This window comes from Plenodomus lingam (assembly GCF_022343315.1).
Source record: "Plenodomus lingam strain CAN1 chromosome Unknown contig_11, whole genome shotgun sequence".
NCBI classification, from domain to species: domain Eukaryota; kingdom Fungi; phylum Ascomycota; class Dothideomycetes; order Pleosporales; family Leptosphaeriaceae; genus Plenodomus; species Plenodomus lingam.
In genome coordinates, this window is record NW_027093929.1 from 828,615 (window position 1) to 849,274 (window position 20,660).

The 20,660-nt window shown below is 50.1% G+C and overlaps 5 protein-coding genes across 5 annotated transcripts; 4 read left to right on the top strand and 1 right to left on the bottom strand.

Annotated features, from left to right (window-relative positions):
• Window positions 1-285: 285 nt before the first annotated feature.
• On the top strand, window positions 286-10,029 carry IAQ61_000694 (uncharacterized protein; the record flags this gene model as incomplete). Its single annotated transcript, XM_003842615.2, has 1 exon — window positions 286-10,029. The coding sequence occupies one exon, from the start codon at window positions 286-288 to the stop codon at window positions 10,027-10,029; it is 9,744 nt and encodes a 3,247-aa protein (XP_003842663.2).
• Window positions 10,030-10,992: 963 nt separating this feature from the next.
• IAQ61_000695 (uncharacterized protein) lies at window positions 10,993-11,499 on the bottom strand (the record flags this gene model as incomplete). The annotated part of the gene is made up of 1 exon (XM_003842614.2): window positions 10,993-11,499. The coding sequence occupies one exon, from the start codon at window positions 11,497-11,499 to the stop codon at window positions 10,993-10,995; it is 507 nt and encodes a 168-aa protein (XP_003842662.2).
• A 233-nt stretch (window positions 11,500-11,732) lies between these two features.
• On the top strand, window positions 11,733-14,629 carry IAQ61_000696 (uncharacterized protein; the record flags this gene model as incomplete). The annotated part of the gene is made up of 3 exons (XM_066094784.1): window positions 11,733-12,314; window positions 12,371-14,224; window positions 14,282-14,629. 3 exons carry the CDS (start codon window positions 11,733-11,735, stop codon window positions 14,627-14,629), a joined length of 2,784 nt encoding a protein of 927 aa, XP_065955092.1.
• A 784-nt stretch (window positions 14,630-15,413) lies between these two features.
• IAQ61_000697 (uncharacterized protein) lies at window positions 15,414-19,427 on the top strand (the record flags this gene model as incomplete). Its single annotated transcript, XM_003842613.2, has 4 exons — window positions 15,414-16,082; window positions 16,138-17,719; window positions 17,786-18,575; window positions 18,647-19,427. The coding sequence occupies 4 exons, from the start codon at window positions 15,414-15,416 to the stop codon at window positions 19,425-19,427; spliced, it is 3,822 nt and encodes a 1,273-aa protein (XP_003842661.2).
• A 485-nt stretch (window positions 19,428-19,912) lies between these two features.
• On the top strand, window positions 19,913-20,146 carry IAQ61_000698 (uncharacterized protein; the record flags this gene model as incomplete). Its single annotated transcript, XM_003842612.2, has 1 exon — window positions 19,913-20,146. The coding sequence occupies one exon, from the start codon at window positions 19,913-19,915 to the stop codon at window positions 20,144-20,146; it is 234 nt and encodes a 77-aa protein (XP_003842660.2).
• Window positions 20,147-20,660: the final 514 nt, after the last annotated feature.

A 20,660-nucleotide genomic window follows, 5' to 3' on the forward strand; every position in this document is an offset into this window, starting at 1 on the left:
CGCTACGATGAAGCCAACTTGAAGGACAAAAGCACGAATACAATTCCTCTATGATACCTAGTTCCTATCTACCTGCCACATAGGCATGTACAATTGCGGCTTCCACTCTCTCCCACGACAACACATTGGTTACCGGTACCGACACGGCACACAGTAGTACCTGTCCTCATCCGACCAAGCCCCTCCTCCTGCGCTCTCTCCTACCGATGATGCAAACAATGTGCGCCTCCTTTGTGAAGCCATGAAGAAACCCCCGGACTCTCCGCATACCGTGCTGCTGCAGCAATGTCCTCGATTGTCGCCGAGCCCCTGGACCCGCGCGACGGCTTCAACTGGGTCTTCCTGGTAGAGCTGCTCATTTGTGGCATCCTCACCATCTTCTTCCTCTTCTATTTCAATCGCCTCTTTGCAACCGTCATCGCATATGGCATACGCGCATATACCTGGCACACCTTCGATGCCTACATCGACATTACCTCGCTCCAAATATCGCTGCTGGGAGGCCGCATCTTCTTCAAGGACATACGCTACCATGGCCACAACGAGACGATATTGGTCCATGGCGGATACATCACTTGGAACTACTGGCTGCGACGGGTGAAAGATGCGGCCGTCTATACCGACGGCGAACCTCGACTAGACAATGAGAGCACTCGCACGCCCAGCACCCCTACCACGCCATCTGGTAATCGCCGTGGCAACCTCGACAAGGCGGAGAAAGGAGGAAAGCAGACGCAGAAGCCGCTCCCGTGCCGCATCTCTGTCAAGATCTCAGGCGTCGAGGCCTTCATGTACAACCGCAGCCCTGCCTATGACATGATCATCGATGCTGTCGAGCGCAAGGCCAAGGGTGCTGCAGAGGATGACAAGACTCGTGATGGATCCACTGCGGCATCTGGAAAGAAGCACAGTGAGGAAGACCACCACCACAATAAGCTGAAGAAAGCGCACACGAGCGGCGAGAAGGATATTCCAAGACCAGACACGGCCCGCTCAACAACTCCCAAGCCCAACAAGGATAATCTTCCTGCTTTCCTCCGCCTCCTCCCTGTCCAGGTCGACATCACCAGAGGCGCCGTGGTTATCGGAAACGAAAACACACTAGCTGTCATCACGGCTCAATTTGAAAAGGCGAGTGGGACCGTGGACGCGTCCAGCTGTGGTCCTCTTGATAGTTACCAACAACTTTTCAAGTTCGAGGTAGTCCAGCCTGTGATCCACATGAAGCCTAACCCAGACTACAAGATGAGCCAACTCGACACGGCCACCCAACTCAAGCAGGAGTATGCTCAAACCTCCCCCCATGCCAGCGCTTTCGACAAGTCAGCCAAACGTAAACAGCGCTGGCGCTGGCTGAAGAAAGTTTCGACCATCTCTGGGCTTTTTGCAAAATCTTCAGACTCGATTCATACCCATGCCAAGACCGGTACCACCCAAGGCGCGACTTCGTTTGCCCCTCAATGGCGCTTCCCGGGCCAAGAACGGTGGAAAGGCCTGGCACGCTATCTCGACGACACTGCAAATGATGGCCACGGCGAATGGGATGGAATCGAGTACGCAAAAACATCGCTAATAGCTGATCTTCCAAAGATTGGCATCTCCTTCTATTGGGATGTCCCGGGTCTAGTGTTACATGATATCGACAGTAGTGTACAAGTCGATCCTCAGCGTCCACACGACATCAATGGCAGCTTACCCCCTGCCTATGGCCTCGATATTCAGCTGTTTGGAGGAACTATCAACTATGGGCCCTGGGCGGATCGTCATCGTGGCGTCTTTCAAAACATCTTCTTTCCAGGCTCTCACGTGGATGCGATTCCAGCCACGCCATTGAAGCCAGGAGAGACTCGCTTACCTACCGTATTCAAGGTCTTTCTGAGTATCGAGGAAGATACTGTGCTCCGCATTCCGATTCGAGAACCGTCCAAAGACTGGAAGTGGAAAGGCAAAGCGCATACTCTGGCTGCACACGACAAGGCAGGGGCCGATAAGGGTATCTTCAAGGCAAAATCCCGTCGGAGAAGGGGAAAGCATCGTGACAATACTGGCGCGCAAAATGTGCGTCCGTTTGCATGGATTGATGTCAAAGTTGGCGCCGACACTACAGTCAGCCAATCCCTGGACATGTACGCCTCTAATCAAGGATTTATGAGCAAGCTCGATGTCGAGATCCCGAAAACCGAAATATACTCAAGTGTCAATCACGGCTTACTATGGCGATCAGGACTAGTCTCTCTCGATTGTGATCTCTCGACCCCTCTTGGGTGGAATACACTTCGCAAATGGCTTTTCAACATCAAGTGTCGTGATCTGGAACTGTTCCTTCTCCGCGACCATCTCTTCCTACTGACAGATCTTGTTGCCGACTGGGGAACTGGCCCACCACCAGACTACTTTCTCTTCGTGCCTTTCTTGTATTTGCTTCACGTCGACTTTGAGAACTTTAGTCTGTACCTGAACACCAATGATGCAAACATCATCAACAACCCAGCTGATCTTGACGACAATAACTTTGTCGTTTTGTTCGGCGAACGCTTAGAAGGAGATGTCACTATACCGCTCGACACATTTCGGCCGGTTAGCAGTGACATCAAATTCGATGTGCAAGGCCATAAGCTTGGTCTGGAGGTTCTCATGCCAACGAAAAACACTTTGAAAACATTCGTCCATTCGCCTAAAGTGGCACGACTAGATGGGCTAACACTGACTGGTAGTCACACTTTTGTCAACGACACATCGGCGATGAATACCGATAGACTTTACATGGATATTCATGGTCACAAGTTGAGTCTAGAACTGTATGGCTGGCTTGTCCATCATTTCATGAAGATCAAGGACAACTACTTTGGCGAGGATATGCATTTCAAGACCTTGGAAGAGTTTCAAGGTCTTCCAAGCGCAACTCTTGGTACAGAAGGCGCACAGTCGACCGCACAGCCTGCCGATAGCAGCAATGATTTGGATGTTATCTTGTGCATATCGGTCGATCAAGCTAGCGTCCTTGTGCCATCAAATCTGTATTCTGCAGAGCGCAGCCTTCGTGCTGATCTCCCCTACGCGTCGGCAGATCTTAGGTTCACAAACTACTACATGGACCTTGCAGTAGACTTCAGCCCCATTAGCCTTTCGCTCGGAACTCCAGTTGCCAGCCCAGAGCTTTCCTATGAATACACAAGCGGTGCAACTGAGGTGTTCATCGAATCTGTCGGGCTATTCGGGCACAGGCTCTTTGGTCTGCCGCCCGATGAGCCTACCTATGTTTGCAATTGGGATTTTGAAGTAGGCACCATATCTGGAGAATGCTCTTCCGAGTTTATTGAAACGGCTTCTGGTGCAGCACGATCGTTCATCTTTACGCTTGAAGATGATGAGAATACACTACCTCTGACAGAAGTTCCAGTCATCCACGATTCCACATTTCTGAGATTAAAGACAGCCGGAGTAAGCATCTGGCTGCATATTGCGGACTATGCATTGCTCCTTCGGACAAGCCCAGTGACACTGGCGTACAATGATCTCGCTGGAACCAGATTCTCTGAGCGACTTACCGCATACATCCCCGATCTTATCGTCAGTGTAGTCGATGCGAAGTCGGCTCTGCGTAACAAAAAGCACAATGGGGAGGATCAAACAGTGGCCACTCACGCCTATCTACAAACTACCTTGTCACTGAATATGTTGACTCGGAAGCTAGACTTTTCAGAAGATCGTGAGAAGCAGCAAGCGCACCTGCGATTTCACGATCAACGGACTCATCGCACGCAATATCTGTTCTCAGACGATCGCAACACCTCATCACGACATGGAACAGCCAGTCAAGGACCCATGAGACCTCCAGCGATGCAATATCCGGATTTGCCTCACCCGATTTTCCTTTACAAGCCGCGGGGTGATCGAGCTGAGTCCTTGGGCTCGTCACGAGCTGGCTCGGGTTCGACTTCTTCTCGTGGTCGGCAACTGCCACCTCGGACGATGCATTCTACATCGGGGGCTTCACTCGCAGGTAGTATTCGGTCTACTCCACGACGAAAAAACGTGGATAGAACTGCCGAATCCAGCAGAAGCCGGACTTTACTGACAAGCTCACCGGAACGTTTGGATCGTCAGCGTCACGCCCACAAGCCATCAATTACTGGAAAGCACAAGAGAGGGTACTTGACACCTACATCGCTAGCGCTTTCTAGTTCTCTAGGAGTGCCAAAATTTCCGCTAGATGATGTGCAGCCAGACGTGTCCGACGTTCCCACCATTCCACATTTGCGGATGGCCCCGCGAGAGCGCGACATGGATGGTCCTTCGTTCAACGACGTGTCTACTAACCACCTGGACGAGAGCTTTACGCATACTAGCCTCTTGATCAGCGCTGATTCGGGCATACGAGTATACTGTACTCCGACTTTTGTCAAATGCATCTCTGACATGATCGATTTGATTCAACCAAAGCGGCCTGACGATCTACTGGACGACTTCCAAGTCAAGGTTATGAACATGATTTTGAACAACAGAAACCGTTTAGAGGGCAAAGGCAGCTCTCTAGAATTCAGTGTACGCGTACCCTTCACACATATCAGGTTTCAGCACGCATTCCAAACACAGCCCACGGTGGCCGCTGGTAAAGATCAGTATGATGTCATCCTAAATCAGTTGAACATGGCTGCGCGGATCAAAAACTACCCTGGCGAACGAGCTGGAGAAAACTCGCTGTCCCTCCATACAACGCTAGGTTCAATCGGTGTGTCTGTAACAGAGCGCAGTCCGCATGGACCGAGTCAAGATGTCGCAATCCAAGCAGAGCTCAAGGAAGTTTTGGTCTGGGTTTTGCAGAACAAGCAAACGTCGGTCAATGTCTCCTTTCGTGCTTTCGAATCAGCTGTGGCGAGCAAAAAGATCGACTATCTTGCAGCACTTATCCATCGGACGACGTTGTTGGCCGAGAAGCTCGTCACCCAATTCGTCGAAATCGATCAAAGGCAACGGCATAGACTGCGCTTCCTCGCCTGGACTCTCACGAGCGTGCAGGACCAATACTCAGATCCTGCATTTTTAACGAAGGCCTCGTACACGCTTCGTGCTGCCCGAGATCACTTGCGGAGTCACGATTCTTGGAAGATCATTTCGCGCTTTCGCTATACGTGGGAGTCTCTGACCCGGGATGAAAAAGCTGCGATTCTTAATGATTGCTCCCAGACCAATGTAAATTGCCCTGAAGACGCGGAGCAGAAGATCATTACAATGTGGGACCAGTGGCGCTCATGGGATCTTGCGCACGTGCAGAAGAGTCTTGCGATGAAGCTTTTGTTTGATCACGTGGACGACAAGCTTCCAACACCCGATTCGGCACCTGTACACGTTGATATCAAATCTGCTTTGATCAAGTTGACGATAGACCCAGGTCCGCAGCAGAGTGAAGTAGCATTGCGCTTCTTTGCCATTACTGCTGCTCTCTTACCTCCGACAGAGCCGGATGGCCTCATGCTGGTTGGCACTGACATTCCGAAGAAGTCAACACTAGTGCAAATCAGCTCCAGGGAGACTTCCCTCCACGTCCAGTGGGAAATTTGCGAGCTTGCAGAAGCCTTGTTGGAGCTATTTCAAAAGGAGAATCTTAGAGTAGCAGAGAAGGGAATATCAGCCACTGCCAAATTACGCCATCCTGAAGCGCCTACATACGATGAAGAGCTACATGTCGTTTTTGCGACCGATCAAGCTCAGTTTGCCCTGGATACTATCAATCTGCGAAGTGTGAACACGGGCCATCACTTCCGAATGTCTTTTGTCGATGCGAAAGCCAATACTTCGGGTCTAGGCGAGACTCTGGCTGCCCACGTTCACATGGAAGTCGGTGTGGGTGAGTTGTTCTCACGATCGCGCTCTCTGGCCAAGGCGCAATACGAGGCACCAAGCCTGAACTATGCGATGATTAAACATGCCGTCGAAGGTGGTACACCTGACGAGATCAAGGCAGCAGCAGCAAGTCGGAGAATCGTTGTGAAGGTCGAAGAAGATGTTCTCGGACTTGTCGAGACTGTCGATGCAGTACTTCGAGACGAAGTAGTCTACTTTCAGCGACAAGCAAAAATTGTTAAAGAAATCGTTGATACCGCAACAAAAACCTCGACACCAGCCGTCAAGGTCACGCAGCTACCAAACATCACCCTCGCTCTCTTCATGGACTCCTACCAGGTTGAGCTTGCACTTCTCCAGCCCCTGGGTTGGTCGATCACGGGCTCCTCGGGACGTATCGCAGTCATCCCAACACTCGGGAAAAACGTCACGCTGCAGATTGACTATGATCTGGAAGCAAGTTATCATAGAATGTATAGCACGACGCCGAAGGGTTCGAATGTCATCAGCACTTTGCAGTTACCTCCACTAAATGGCCGTCTTACTGTCACGCAAACGGAGCAAGTGATCAATATCTCAGCATCGGGCATCGTTGAAAAGGTCCAGTTACAAGCTTCAGAGGTACAGGCTCTCGTCACAACACTAACCAAGCCTGAGATGTCGCACATGTTGCGATCTGTTCAGGAGGACGTAGAGGTTCTGAAGGGCCATGTAATTGAAATCTTCCCACCGCACTTAAGCGCCCCAGCTGTCAAAGAGCCCAGCACCTCCAGAGAGATATTGTTCGGTGTGCAGATGACATTCTCGGGAATGGACATCCACGCAAATGCTCCTGGCCGGCATCCCGACTCTCCAAAAGCTAACCTTGCGTTCCGGTTGTCAACTGTACAGCTCAGAGCTACAAACATCAGCGCAGATCAGAGCGCTATGTTATACCCCGAGGCTTCAATTCGTATCCACGAAGTGACAGTGGAAATGCTTTTGATCCATGCCGATACCGTGCGCCGCTGCGGTAACCTCACATTTTCGGCCACCTTCCGAGCCACTACCGAGGAGAATTCGGAACCCCTGCGGAGAGTATATCGTGTGAGGAGCTCCGGACTCGAAGTGAATCTGTTTGCAGACACTGCATCTGCTGTGGTCGACGTAATGAACCATCTGCAGGACAAAATCAAGGATCTCGACTTCTCAAAGGAGAAGAAGTACCTACAACGACTTCGCGACACTCGAAGCAGACTCTCACGCAAGCGAGCCAAGAGCGTCAAAAGTGAGGTACGCATAGACTCAGACAAACTTGAATCGCGAGCGCTGTTCACGTCCACCTTCTCTGTGGAGCTGCTCGATATGCAAATCAGCTGGATCATCGGTAATTCTGTGGCGGCTTTTCCCAGAAGTGAAACTGAAGATCTTGTACTTTCCTTTGGACGAATCGACCTATCGAGTCAGAAAGAGGATGCAGCACGGCTGATGATCCAAGAAATGAGATTGCAAATGGTACCAGTTTCGCAGAACAAGAAGTTTCGGTCTCACAACTCCGCATTGCTCCCCGAGATGGTGTTCAGTGTAGCCTATGCGTCTACCAAAGAGACACGTAGTGTAGCCTTTCGAGCTGCGGGCAAGTCTCTCGACCTGCAGCTCGATTCACATTTTATTTTGCCTGCAAACATTATTGAGAGGTCCATTGCAGTCGCCGGTAGAAAGTTTCGTAAAGCATCCGCGAATTGGAGCACTGTGCCGACCACGACGGGTGCGCAACGGAAAAACCCATTTGGCAACAAGCGCCTAGCATCGCTCACAGTCGATACCAATTTCGCGGGAGCTGTAGTGCATATAAATGGGAGTGACACTTCGCCGATACAAGGTCCATCCAGTCGTGCTCAGCAAAAGGGGAGATACAGCCAGTTTGTTGGTGACAGTTCTCAAAGCAGCATGGCCTTACGGGCGCCTGGTGTGGCTATACGGGTGGAATATCAAGATGATGGGCATGAACCATCACTGAACGCCGAGCTCCGTGTTGATGCTTCAACGAACACTTTACTGCCCACGGTTGTGCCCATCATAATTGACATATCAGACAGTGTCAAGGCAGTCGTCCGTGACAAGGACGATGACGAGTCACCCAAGTCAGCTGAGGAAATGCAGAGCCTACATAAGCCTTCCGTAAAGCTCCTTGATGACGAAAATATCACCATTGCCGATCCTGCTACCATACTTGGTAGAACAAGACTAAACTTGGGTCTTAGGATCTGCAGACAAGAATTCAGTCTGAGTTGTCAACCGATCGCGCGTGTTACTGCCATTGCCAAAATCGAAGACATCTACATTACTGTTAATAGCGTCAAGTCTCAAGAGCACGGTCACTTCTTTGCAGCCTCTGCCACATTCGAGAAATTGCAGACCACGGTCCAGCATGTATACTCGCGCGAGTCTACCTTTAGCTTGGACATGGACTCTATAGTGCTTTCCTTGATGAACAGCAAGCATCTCAGCGGTACAAGTGGTATCTCGGCTATACTTAAGATCAATCCGACTGCCCTGCAAATCAACGCCAGACAATTACAAGATTTCTTGTTGTTCAGAGAAATATGGGTACCACCGGAGGTCAGGCGCGCTTCTAAAGCACCGCAAACAAGTGGTAGTTCTGAACCGCAAGAATTTCTCATGCAACGATATCAACAAGTCACAGCCGCTACAGCCTTCCCATGGAATGCCAATGTTGAGATTGAGGATGTCAAGGTTGATCTCGACCTTGGACAAGCTATCGGAAAGTCCTCACTCCATATACATCACATGTGGGCATCGTCCAAAAAGAGCACAACCTGGGAACAGAATCTATGCATTGGCGTCGAGAAGATAGGAATCCAGAGTTCTGGCCGCACGAGCGGTTTCATCGAATTGCATGGTATCAAGGTACGGACCTCCATCGGCTGGCCCAAGCAAGAGGCAGAGGCCCGCCAGACGCCGCTCATTCAGGCATCGATTGCGTTCCGCCAACTTCGCATCAAGACTGGGTTTGAATATCAAGCTTTCGTCATGGCAGACATCGCCGACTTTGGGTTCTTGATGTATAATGCGCGTGAAGAAGGTGAGGGATCGCGGGATCGCCTGGTGGCTATTCTTGATGGCGGAAAAGTCCACGTCTTCTGTCACGCTACTAGCGCAGCACAGGGTCTTGCATTGTGGCAAGCCATCGAGCGCCTCATCCAAGAGAACCAGCAAGCTTACAAGCAGTCCCTGCGGGATATTGAGAAGTTTCTTCGACGCAAGTCCTCTCTTTCGACGCCATTCAACCAGTCACCTTCTGCGAGCCAGGTTCTTGACAAGAATGAAGAAGACGCATTCAAAGCTCCAATCTCATTGCACACAGACGTCGTCGTGACACTACGCTCCATCAAATTCGGAGTGTTCCCTTCTACCTTTGTGGATACGCAAATACTCATGCTCGAAGCCGGCGACATGCAAGCGCGCTTTGCAGTCGCCTTGGAAAATTCAAAGATACATTCCAGTCTCGGCATGACCTTGGGCCAACTCTCTGTCGCCCTATCCTCCGTACCCACGGCAAAGAAGAGCATCTCCGTCGCCGAACTCACCGTCGAAGACGTGTCCGCAACCGCACAATCCGCAAGAGGTGGAACGATAGTCAGGGTGCCAAAGGTCATAGCAAGCATGCACACCTGGCAAACTCCCAAGAGCACACACATCGACTATCTCTTCCGCAGCACTCTCGAGGGCAAAGTCGACGTGGGATGGAACTACAGTCGCATATCCTACATCCGCACCATGTGGTCCAACCACTCACGAACCCTAGCCTCACGCCTCGGCAAACCCTTGCCAGAATCCGGCATCAAAATCAGCGCCTCCCAGGTCCTCCCAGACGCCCCCACCTCGCCCTCGTCGCCCTCCGCCAACAATCCCCCGCTCGATCCGTCTGCCAACCCTGAGAAAATCACGGCCGTTGTCAATGTGCCCCAGAGCCGGTACGAGTACACGGCCCTGGAGCCGCCGCTGATTGAGACGCCGCAGCTGCGCGATATGGGTGAGGCGACGCCCCCGCTTGAGTGGATTGGGCTGCATCGTGATCGGTTGCCGAATGTGACGCATCAGATTGTTATTGTGACGTTGTTGGAGGTGGCGAGGGAGGTGGAGGATGCGTATGGGAGGATTTTGGGGTTGGGGGGAAGTTAGGGTGGGAGTGGAGGAGGGGGGTAGGCTGGGTGGGAGATGTGTATATATTCTTTCTTTTGTTCTTTTTTTAGGGGGTATGAGTGTTTAGAGTACGTGGTTGGGTTAGGGGTTTTTTCCTTTTCTCCTTTGGGGGAGAGGGCAGGGGAGAAATGAAGTGAGTTTTGTTTGCCCTTCCGACTTGTCTATACGGTGGGAGGTGTAATGGTTTCAGTTTTTTTTTCCTTTTTTTGTTGTAGCATAGATGGCTTGATTGGAATTGTAAATGTATATATGGGCACGTACTTTTTGCTAATACTGAAACTGGTTGTTTTGCCGTTGTTGGATAATTCAACATGAGTTTTTGTGAGCTTTGTGGTGTTTTGGGATTCGTGTGGCCTGCGTTTTATTTCTCTTCTTGTCTTTTTTTTTGGGGGGGGGGGGGGGGGGAAGAGGGGGGCGAGAAGGGTCCTTCTTCTTCTGCCAGATTCAATGGAGGGTTTGTAGGCGTTTTGAAATTGTGGTGTTTTGCATTTTGAAATGTGGCTAGAGTAAGATTGGGGGGTTGAAATGATGTTGGTCGAGGTAGTTATCATCACAAGTCAAAGTATGACCTGGAGTCATCGCACGAACCAAATATAAACAGCGCAAGAATTGGAATATTTTGGCTAGCAGAAACAGAGAAGTCTTATATTAAACTACAGTTTTCAGTCCCTTGAATAATGTTGGAAAATTCTTTTATCGAATCGAAGAAACTATGGGTTGTGCTCCAAACGTTGACCAAAACCAATTTCCCTCGCTACCCTATCCCATCTCTACTTAGTTCCGCCTACATCTAGCAATCTCGCTCTAAGTCAAGTCAGATCCCGTAAAAAAGCCATCACTACGCCCATAACTTACATTGGAGAGTTTTCTCGGTGCGCTTATACGGTATGAATTCTGCATAAGCTGTGTGTTTCGCGCTCAGCTTCCCATTGTTCGTAGCAATCACGGAAGAGTGAAAATAAGAGGTATTGTACGTACATGCATGTCATATGCTCCTGCGCCGAATTTGGTTCTGAGAAGGACTTTGAGCTTCATTGGATCGATGTTGCGGCCGGATATTGCTTGCGTTGGGTTTAGCTCGAAATAGTCTTCGTCTGAATCTGAGGAGTGGTCTGCGGTTGTCCGCCATGTTGTTGTGTTTACTTGCGACATTGGAAGAGATGTGGGGTTAGGTTGATTTGGGTGACTGTTGTGATTTTGTGGCGATTTTGTGGGGGTGGGTTGAAGTGGTGAGGATTGTGTTTTCTCTGATAGGGCTTGCTGGGTAGTGCTGGTTTCGAGAAAATATTTAGAAGATTTCAGACCGGACTCTGTGATGTCGATGCTGTTATTGTTCTCCATCTTCGTGAGAAGGACCATCGCTGGTAATATAGATGGAGGACTAGGCGCGCCCTCCTGTTCACCGGTCTCAGCTGTGGTGTGATCGCCGCTACCGGTACGCCACGACATCCTTGAAAAAGTAAGCTACACCGTTCAGCCTTCGCTGATTACCGTAGTAGTTGCCTTCTTTCAGGCAACCAATGAGCCACAATCCGGTCGCGCAATTACAGCCCCCTTGGGATTTGGGGGGCTGCCATTCAAGTACCCTGATCGTGCGCAGTCTGGTCCTCCAGTTTATGATAAGTTCATAAAGCAATGCTGCGACCCACCAATGTCTCGCAGGACATGTGTCGTTGTCTAAGATGCCTTCCATACTGAAAACGCATCATTTGCAGGCAGGGGAGGAAGAGGAGACCCATCAGACTCAACAGCGTGTACTTTCAGTCAAGAACTCAGCCCCCTATACTCCGCCCAAGTTGGACTCTTTGCCCCGTGAACGCAGCCACCATCATTCGGCTCTTACGGATCTCTCAGGGGCCTGGACATGGACCAAGTCTGATGCAGTGAATCAACACAAAGAACATCTAGTCAACAATGTACACGCTGCGCATGACTCTGTACCTGGCTCATCGCTGGCTCAGAATCACGTGCCCGACTATGTGTTGAATGGGCGAAAGCGCAACCACAACGCGTCTTTTGTCGATGCACTTCCAACGCACAAGGCCATCGCCACTGCATACTACTTTCCTCGAAATAATGTTGGGAACCATGCTCGAATTTTGCCTCAGCAATCACTGTACTCTGATCCCGCCACTGGCACGAGCGGAGACGAGTATGAGTCAGATACAGACTTTCATGTGAGGATTGTGGAAGTAGGTGGGGATTCAACCATCTCGGGTGCCCAGGAAGAGTTGGGCTCGTATGTTAAAAGTGAAAGCTCTCTGGTACGCCGATGAATGTTCACTCGTGCTTGATTCCTCTCGAGACTAATTGGTCGCAGTGCGCCTCGCCTGACCTCGGCTCGTCTTTGCTCGAGGATGTACCATTCAAACAAGGCTCTTATTCCGACTTCTTGAAGCTCCCTTGTGAACTACCAGAACATGTCGAAAGAGCAGTCAGCGTCATTTCGGATGCTGGTCACCAGCAGGAAATGCGACAAAAGCAGGACCATCGGCCAAAGCGAAAGGATTCGGGCCTCTTGTCTCGACAGCCATTTGACCTGCAAGAGCTCATCTTCCGTGCCATGGTCCGCGTACGGAAAAATGAGTCACATATTCCTGATTCAGGCTTCCTTCCACGAAAACAACTATACCACGTCGTTAACGAAGATTCCGTGGCCAGACAGCTCTCCTTGAATCCAGACTTTACGCGTTCGCATACGCCTGAAAACATAGCAAACTACGCCAAGATAGTCTGTGAAGAGGCGTTGGTGGAGCACAATGGCAAGAAAAAGTTGCGGTCTTATCAAAAGATTTTTGCAATACTCATGTTGGTAGAGATGGCGCCCTCCATCTCACATTTTCTCGAAGAGAATGTTAGCGATCTTGATCTACCTCTGGTAGCGCTTCGGGAGAATGATGTGGTAATGGGTATCCGCCGTCAGGAATCTGATGGAACACCGCAGTCAACTCCTCTCCAATGCTTCAATCGTCATCACTGGTCACTTGCAAAGCTGCGAAACTTTGAACGCGAGCAGTGGAATGTTCTGGCTCCATTTTTTTCACAGGGCGAGAACGGCGAGGCCAAACATTATGAACTGCAAGACCATCATATCCTGCCTTTTCTTGCTACAAAGCTGGCAGAGGACGATGACGCGGAGTACCACGGAGGCTTTGCCAAGGTGATGATGGTTCAAATTCACCCTGATCACCACGACTTCAAAGATGAAGCCCAGTGTGATCGCGGTTTCGCTATCAAACAGCTGTATGATAGTGACCGCGAGTCTTTCAACCGTGAAGTGTACATTCTAAGAAAGTTCAGCGGAGCACGCACTCACAAGCATATTGTATCCCTACTCGCAACTTACGAGCAACGCAACAAGTTCAACTTCATCTTCTATCGTGCCGAGGGCGATCTCTTCAAACTCTGGAATGAGCTGATGCCCAACCCTGTATTTGACTATCAGGCCGTTTTGTGGATGGCTGAACAGTGTGCCGGTATTGCAGCAGGGCTCATGAAATTGCATTTTGACCTGAGTTTCTCAGTCCGTCGAACCGATACGGGTGGCCAGCAAACTCAGAGACCTGGCGAAGACAAACGAATGAAAGTTGGTCCTCAGCTCGAGCATGTGCGAACGGATTCTATGCAATCAAATGGCGTCCGTGTTCGATTACTATTGCGACAAGAACATACTCACATGAGCAGCACTGGACGCACGGAGCCTGCGATTCTACAGAACGATGAGGACAAGGTAGAGGTGCGCAAGTACGGCCGTCACGGTGACATCAATCCAGGCAACATTCTGTGGTATTGTGGCAGTCCTGAAATCAGCGACAAACCTTGTGGCACACTTAAAATCGCGGACTTTGGCCAAGCAGAACTGAACTCCCTTCAGAGTAGAACGAGGCAGCGAAGCGTTGCTAATACCATGACCTACCGGCCTCCAGAGTGTGACATACAGCCAAAGCGCATTCGCCAGTCCTACGACATCTGGTGTCTGGGCTGTGTCTACCTCGAATTCGTCACTTGGCTGCTTGGTGGTAAGGTCTTGTTCAACAAATTTGGCGAGAAAAGGAAAGCGCGCGATCGATACTTGAACAACGAGATCACGGATACGTTCTTCGAGTTTGTGAAAAATCCCGACAGCTCAGATTTAGACGACTTGGGAGTAAGAGTGAAGCCTGCAGTCAGTAAGGTATGCAGACCTTTCCCTTCCACCGATTCCACTTGAAAGCTAATATTCGCGATACAGTTCATCCATGAGTTACATCGACATCCCAAGTGTACGGAATATATTCATGAGCTTTTGGTCTTTATACAAAACGACATGCTCGTTATCGCATCTGAGCACCGCTTGACTTGCGAGAAAGTCCAAGACCAACTAAAGAAAATTTACAAAAGATGTCTCCAAGATCCTCAGTATGCGGCCAAAGCTCGACCGTGGACGACGGGAAACAAGCAAATGGTAGACCCACTGCCGGAGTCCATGAAGGTGGACTTGCCCGTCGAGGTTGAGAAGAAGATTTCTGAAAATTTAACAGCTAGCCCAGCGCCCTACAGGTTGCAAAGAACTCGGACTTGTATTGGCGACCTGCAATGATGACTTTCCGCTTTCCGCCTAATCACGTAAGGGGGAGAGCGCAAATTGACGCATTCTTTTTGTACAATTATTGGCTTGAAAATTCACAGAAGACGACGATCGAATACTGTGAATGCGCAGTCAGACTCGCTTCACCTGGTTCACCGGTACCTTCACTGCAAAACCTCAGTGGATAGGCGCGGACAAGGAACGTAATCCATACCCCGCCAAGGAATCAGGAATGACTGAGAGCTGCTTGTCCAATGAGTTTTGTGGGTGTGTAGCCGAAAACAGGCTCATGCAGATCGGGACACAGGGAGCCAACATGTGTAATAGATCGGGCTTCAGCTGCGGGGTTATGGCGCCTTTGCAGATGTGCAAAAGGGCAGGTCGGGATAAGGACCGCTTACCGGTATCAGCACAAGGTCCTTGAATGCAACTGCATCGCAATGTCACCGGTTCTCAGTGAATGCGCCCTTTGTTGACTTGCATGTCTACGAGAGGCTCTGCGGCACAACTGAAACCAATGGTATATGCCCTAGAGAGGGTAGCAGCATGACAGCTGTCTGTATGAAATAACAAGGCCCCCAACAATTTTCGACATATATTGCACTTGTGTCAACTGCTTCGTGTAATTCATATTGGGTTACTCTTATCTTTGCTCCCAAAGTCTCTCGCCAACACGTTCACAACCGCTCAAAGGACAATGACCTTACACCATACTAGCGGTCATTTCAGGCCATTGACTGTCACTAATTCTGGACCGCGGAGGGACTCTAGCAACCAAACAAGAGCGAACGAGTCCATGATATCGATCAATGACATCTCAGCTGAAATATTCGTGAAGCCCAAGACAGGTAGAAGAAGAATTCGTGACCAGAATGCGACCACGTCCCTCGTGGATCAGCTACCTAGGTTGTACGCAGTTAGTACTTATGATGACAAGCCGCGCAACTACTTGACAGATCACACGATCAGACAATACATAACCAAGGTTGCTGTCCAAGAACAACTGGAAAAGTCGGTCCTATACCGTGATTACGATGCAGATGAACGACAAGCGTTAGTCGACTGGATTGTTACAAGAGCACTGAAGGTCTTTACCATCACATTACAATGCAAGTCAGATTATGACTTTGTACACGATGCCATGCTGGTATTTTCAGAGGCCGACTTCGAAGACAAGGACCTTCCCATTGATGATCCACAACTTTATCCTGACAGGGACGTTTTACGAGTTGCGAGTGCGTTCCCAAGCGATCTCTGGGGGAATTGGACGTATTGGAAATTCTATGAGGAGCAATGGACATGTTTGGCGCCTGTTTTTTCTTCGACCAAATACACCTACAATGAATTTGCTCAGTGCATTTTTCCCTTTAAGATTGAGAGTGACAGACCGAGAGTCGGTGCCTTCGGTTCTGTCACCAAGGTCAGGATACATGACGATCACCACATAAGTCCTGGATCCCGAGTGGTAGGTGCGCTAAACTGAGCGGTAATTGAGAATGACAGTTAATGTCCATTCACAGGTCGCTATCAAGGAAATCAGAGTGACAAGGGGAAACGACAAGAGCGGAACCGATGTCGCTTGGGATCGGGAGGCGACAGCACTGGCGAAGATCAACATACTCAATCATCACCACATTATACGGTGTGATGCGGCAATAAGGAGAGGTGACAGCCGCTATTTCATGTTCCCCTGGGCCGAGGGTGGCAGCTTGCGTGATCGCTGGGAGTCAATGCCAAAACAAGATCCAAGTGCCGAACTCATCACATGGGCTTTGCATCAGATAAGAGGGCTTGCTGATGCCCTTGATACCTTGCATCAGTGTAATAGTAGCCAGGACGGACAAAATGGATTGCATGACGACGAAAACAACACCCAGATCCCAGAAGTGCAGCTTTACGACGAGCACGGCAAGCCAAAGCATGTTGTGATGGAAGACACGAGATCCATCCGGCATGGCGATCTGAAGCCGGAGAATATTCTTGTCTTTATGGATGGCTCGTCTGAGCGAGGAACGATGAAAATTGCTGATATGGGACTTGCAAAACAGCATATTGAAAAGACTGGAGACCGAAGATTCCAAACCAGCACCCGATATGGCACGATCCAGTACGAGCCCCCTGAAGCGGTGGAGACTGAAAATGGTGGTCGCTCTCGGTTGTATGATGTGTGGTCGATGGGATGCATCGTTCTGGAGTTCGTCATCTGGATACTACATGGGAACGACCAACTGGTGAATTTCCACGACCAGGTCAAAGGCGATGGAAAGCAAATAGGCCCGTATTTTGAGAAGCAAAGTAAAGACGCACTTCGACGCGAGGTTCACCACGTTGTGCGTCGCTGGATCAATCAGATGCTCCAGTTTGACCCTGAATGTTCCAAGGATTCTGCGATCAAAGACCTTCTCAGACTTGTTCGTGAGAAGCTCTTGGTGGTCCCTCTGCCACCAGGCCGTGAAAGCGACTTCAACGGAAAACCCCGCCTCGTGCCGCCAGGGATCGACGAGGATGTAACTCGCTATCGTGCAACGGCTACCGAGTTCCGCGAAGCCATGGATGAGATCATCTCGAAGACACATTGTCCAGAATATCTACATGTAGGTGGTGAACGGGCATCCATTAAGTTGCTGTTATCGAGAGGGAGTTCTACTGGCGCAGGGCTTGCGCCTCACACTGAAAGGCTTAGCTCGCCTCTTGCGCTTGGGACTGGAGATGCTGCACCGCTGAGTGATCATGGAGCATTATCGGAACTTGCGAGACGAGATTACACGCTACCTCCTCTGAAGGATTGGGTTTACACTCGTGACGACCCATTCGCGGAGAAAGTATTGTCGCAAATTAAGAGTCACCAGCAGCCATCACGACCATCTCAGCTTTGCCACCGATGCAGCAACTTGAACTTCTGGGAGGCAGGATTTTCCATCAGTGACACACGATCGAATTTGTCGCAGAACGCAAAGGACTGTCAGTTGTGTAAGTTGTTGATGACGGCGATCTCGAATGCAAATACCAAAGAGGAGGAGAATATCGTCGTCGACAAGAGACAATCACATCTCTTCCTGCCAGGTTATCCCACCCCAGTCCTGTCACTTGTCCGAAGTACCAGTAAGTCGTGTTCTTTTACCAGTATCAACACAAATTTCCATAGTCTGATATGCTAACCCAAACTAGAATCAAGGTCGCTGGTAGACTGCCAGCTGGGATTCCCAATTCTTCTGCCGCCCGGATCGACTGAATTTTACGGCATCCTCAAGATGTGGCTTGAGGTTTGCAATAATACATCGGTCACCAACGACAACCATAAAGACTGTTACGTAAAGCTGCGCGAACGACTACCAACTAGACTCATTGACGTAGGCACGCTTGATACTCCGATACTACGCCTAGTGCCAACTGGTAACAATGCCATCACATCTGAGGAGTACATAGCGCTCTCACATCCATGGGGCGATCCGACAACGTATACGACGTTCCGGACGCTGAACTCAAACAAGCAGTCATTCGAAGAAGCCATACCATACCAAGAACTCCCAGCCACCTTCAGAGACGCGGTAGATTGCACTCGGCACCTAGGAATCCGGTACCTATGGATCGACTCCATCTGCATAGTACAAGGCGATGACGGTGACTTCCATGAAGAGGCAAAACACATGGAGTCCGTCTTCAGCGGGGCATACTGCGTCCTCGCAGCCAGCCGGGCAACCAACCAACTCAGCGGCTTCCTCAACAGCCGACCGAAGCGAAATTTCGTAACGATCGATCACGCCGCAGAAGGACCATTCTATGTCTGTGAGGCCATCGACAACTTTAACGATGATGTGATTCAGGGGTCATTGAATAAACGCGGATGGGTGTTACAAGAGAGGGTACTCGCGCGAAGAACTATCTACTTTACCAAGACACAAACTTACTTTGAATGTGGGGCCGGGATTCGGTGCGAAACGATGACTACCATGCACAAGTAAGTGAACCTTCATAACCTCTGTACGTTCGCCATGAACAAAGTGCGAGAATTAACCTATGCAAAAAAAGTCCAATGGCCGAATTCCTCGGCGACCCCAAATTTCCCCACAAAACACTGCGCAATCGCGGCTCAAAGATTGCTTGCTTCCAGGGCTTATACGAGCAATATTCCCGCCTTGGATTCAGTCGACCTGAGGACCGACCGATTGCCATTGCAGGGCTGGAAAAGCGACTACAAAGAGCCTTTGGAACAAAGGGCACCTACGGCATCTTTGACGACGGTGAATTGAAAGAAGACGGATTATTTGGGAGAAGTCTGCTCTGGCGACGTAGCACAGTGACTGGAGGCGCGGGATCTTTTGCGCGCATTGACTTTCGTGCAACAGGTCTTGCTCGCGTTCCTAGCTGGTCTTGGATGGCGTATCAGGGTGGTATCGAGTACACGAATCCGCCGTTCAATAGTGCGTGTTGGGAGAGGGAGGAACTGAAAGCGCCTTGGACACGCAGTGGAAGTCACATTGCAGACTCGGCACCCGAGCAGAATGAGATAGCGTTGCAAGTTATGGTTCGGGACCTTGATGTTGGTGCCGCACAGGAGGATGAGTTTGAACTTACTTACGATACCAAGAGGACTGCTGATTCCAATGAGCGGCATGCACAGTGTGTTGTTGTTGCTAAGCCTCAGAATGGTACTTCTATTGGAGAAGGCAGGTATTACGTCTTGCTTGTGCGTTCCATGCATAGGATGGCAGGGCGCGGAGAAAGGTTTTATGAGCGCGTTGGTGCGGGCTACTTACTTGGGAAGTATATTAGATTGGATGGGAGTGGAGTTGCAGCGAAGATTGTTTAGTGAACTCACTACCGGTACATCTTTTACTCATCCATCTATGCAATCGCGTATCTCTCTAAGAACTTGTTGAGACTTTATAATGTCAACATCGATTACAGACCACCGTAGCTCTCGTCCGTTGGCCTGCTCCCACATCTTGAACATGTTTAGAAATGAGGATCCGAATCGATGACCGTAATATTACCCCGCCCCTGGGACACATTTTTAGAGTTACTACAGTTATGGTGGACTGATCGAAGCCTAAACCCGAACCAGAGTTAACGTTGTTACGATGACACTGACGTGTTGTACCCATCCAATTACCGGTCACACACTCAAATTTCGATCATACGATCTCAAAAAACTGGTTCCACTGACAAAACCCCCCGTTGGCTAAAAAGCAGTTGCTGTTCCAATAGCAGCAGTAACCATCCACCCAGTGGCGTCTGAGCTGTGAATCCAGCGGCGTCAGGCAAGATTGTGAAAAAACATGGGAACGCCGTTGAATGGCCATGACTTTCACAACACTTTGTCTTATCTGTGATGGTGCCATCAAGATCACAAGCGGTGTAAAGGATGCGTTGGTATCGCTGCGCGACTGCACGCTTACTGCTGGTATAGTGTTGGCGAGCGAAGCAAACAACTACGCCACGCTTCAACGTCAAGTCACAGTCTCGCTGGACCACTGTATCCAACAGTGCCCCTGCAAGATTACGGAAGATGAGGCAGTTCCCGAGTGATGTGACTGCGGGGGGCGATGTCGATCATGCCCAACTCTGCTTGCTGTCTTGCAGTGCGTGCTGATGGTCATTCTTCAACGTGGTCGAGACCTCATGTATCCACCTACACGTTTTCCTGGGAAGAACAACTCCCATGCTCCGTACAGCCCAAGTACAAAGACACAAGATAAGACACGACCACTCAGCCTGGATATCACCTACCGGTCGTGTTTGGCTGCGTACATTTGTGTCAAACTGTGCCGCAGAGACACATCGCTCCGCCCAATCTCCAATCTGTCACCCAACTCACCAGCCCCCCCTCACACACCCACCCACCATGCCAATGATCATGATGACAATCTGGCCATGTAGATGTCTATATATCGATATCCTTTGGTGATCAGCAGATCTGCGAATAGGCTGCAGTGTCTTGAACGTGACCCTCTGGCCACCCATCAAAGGGCTTATCACACCCACTTTGATTGCGGCGCGGTCGTATAACTGCACAAAGGAGGCTCCTTCAGGCATCTCGTTG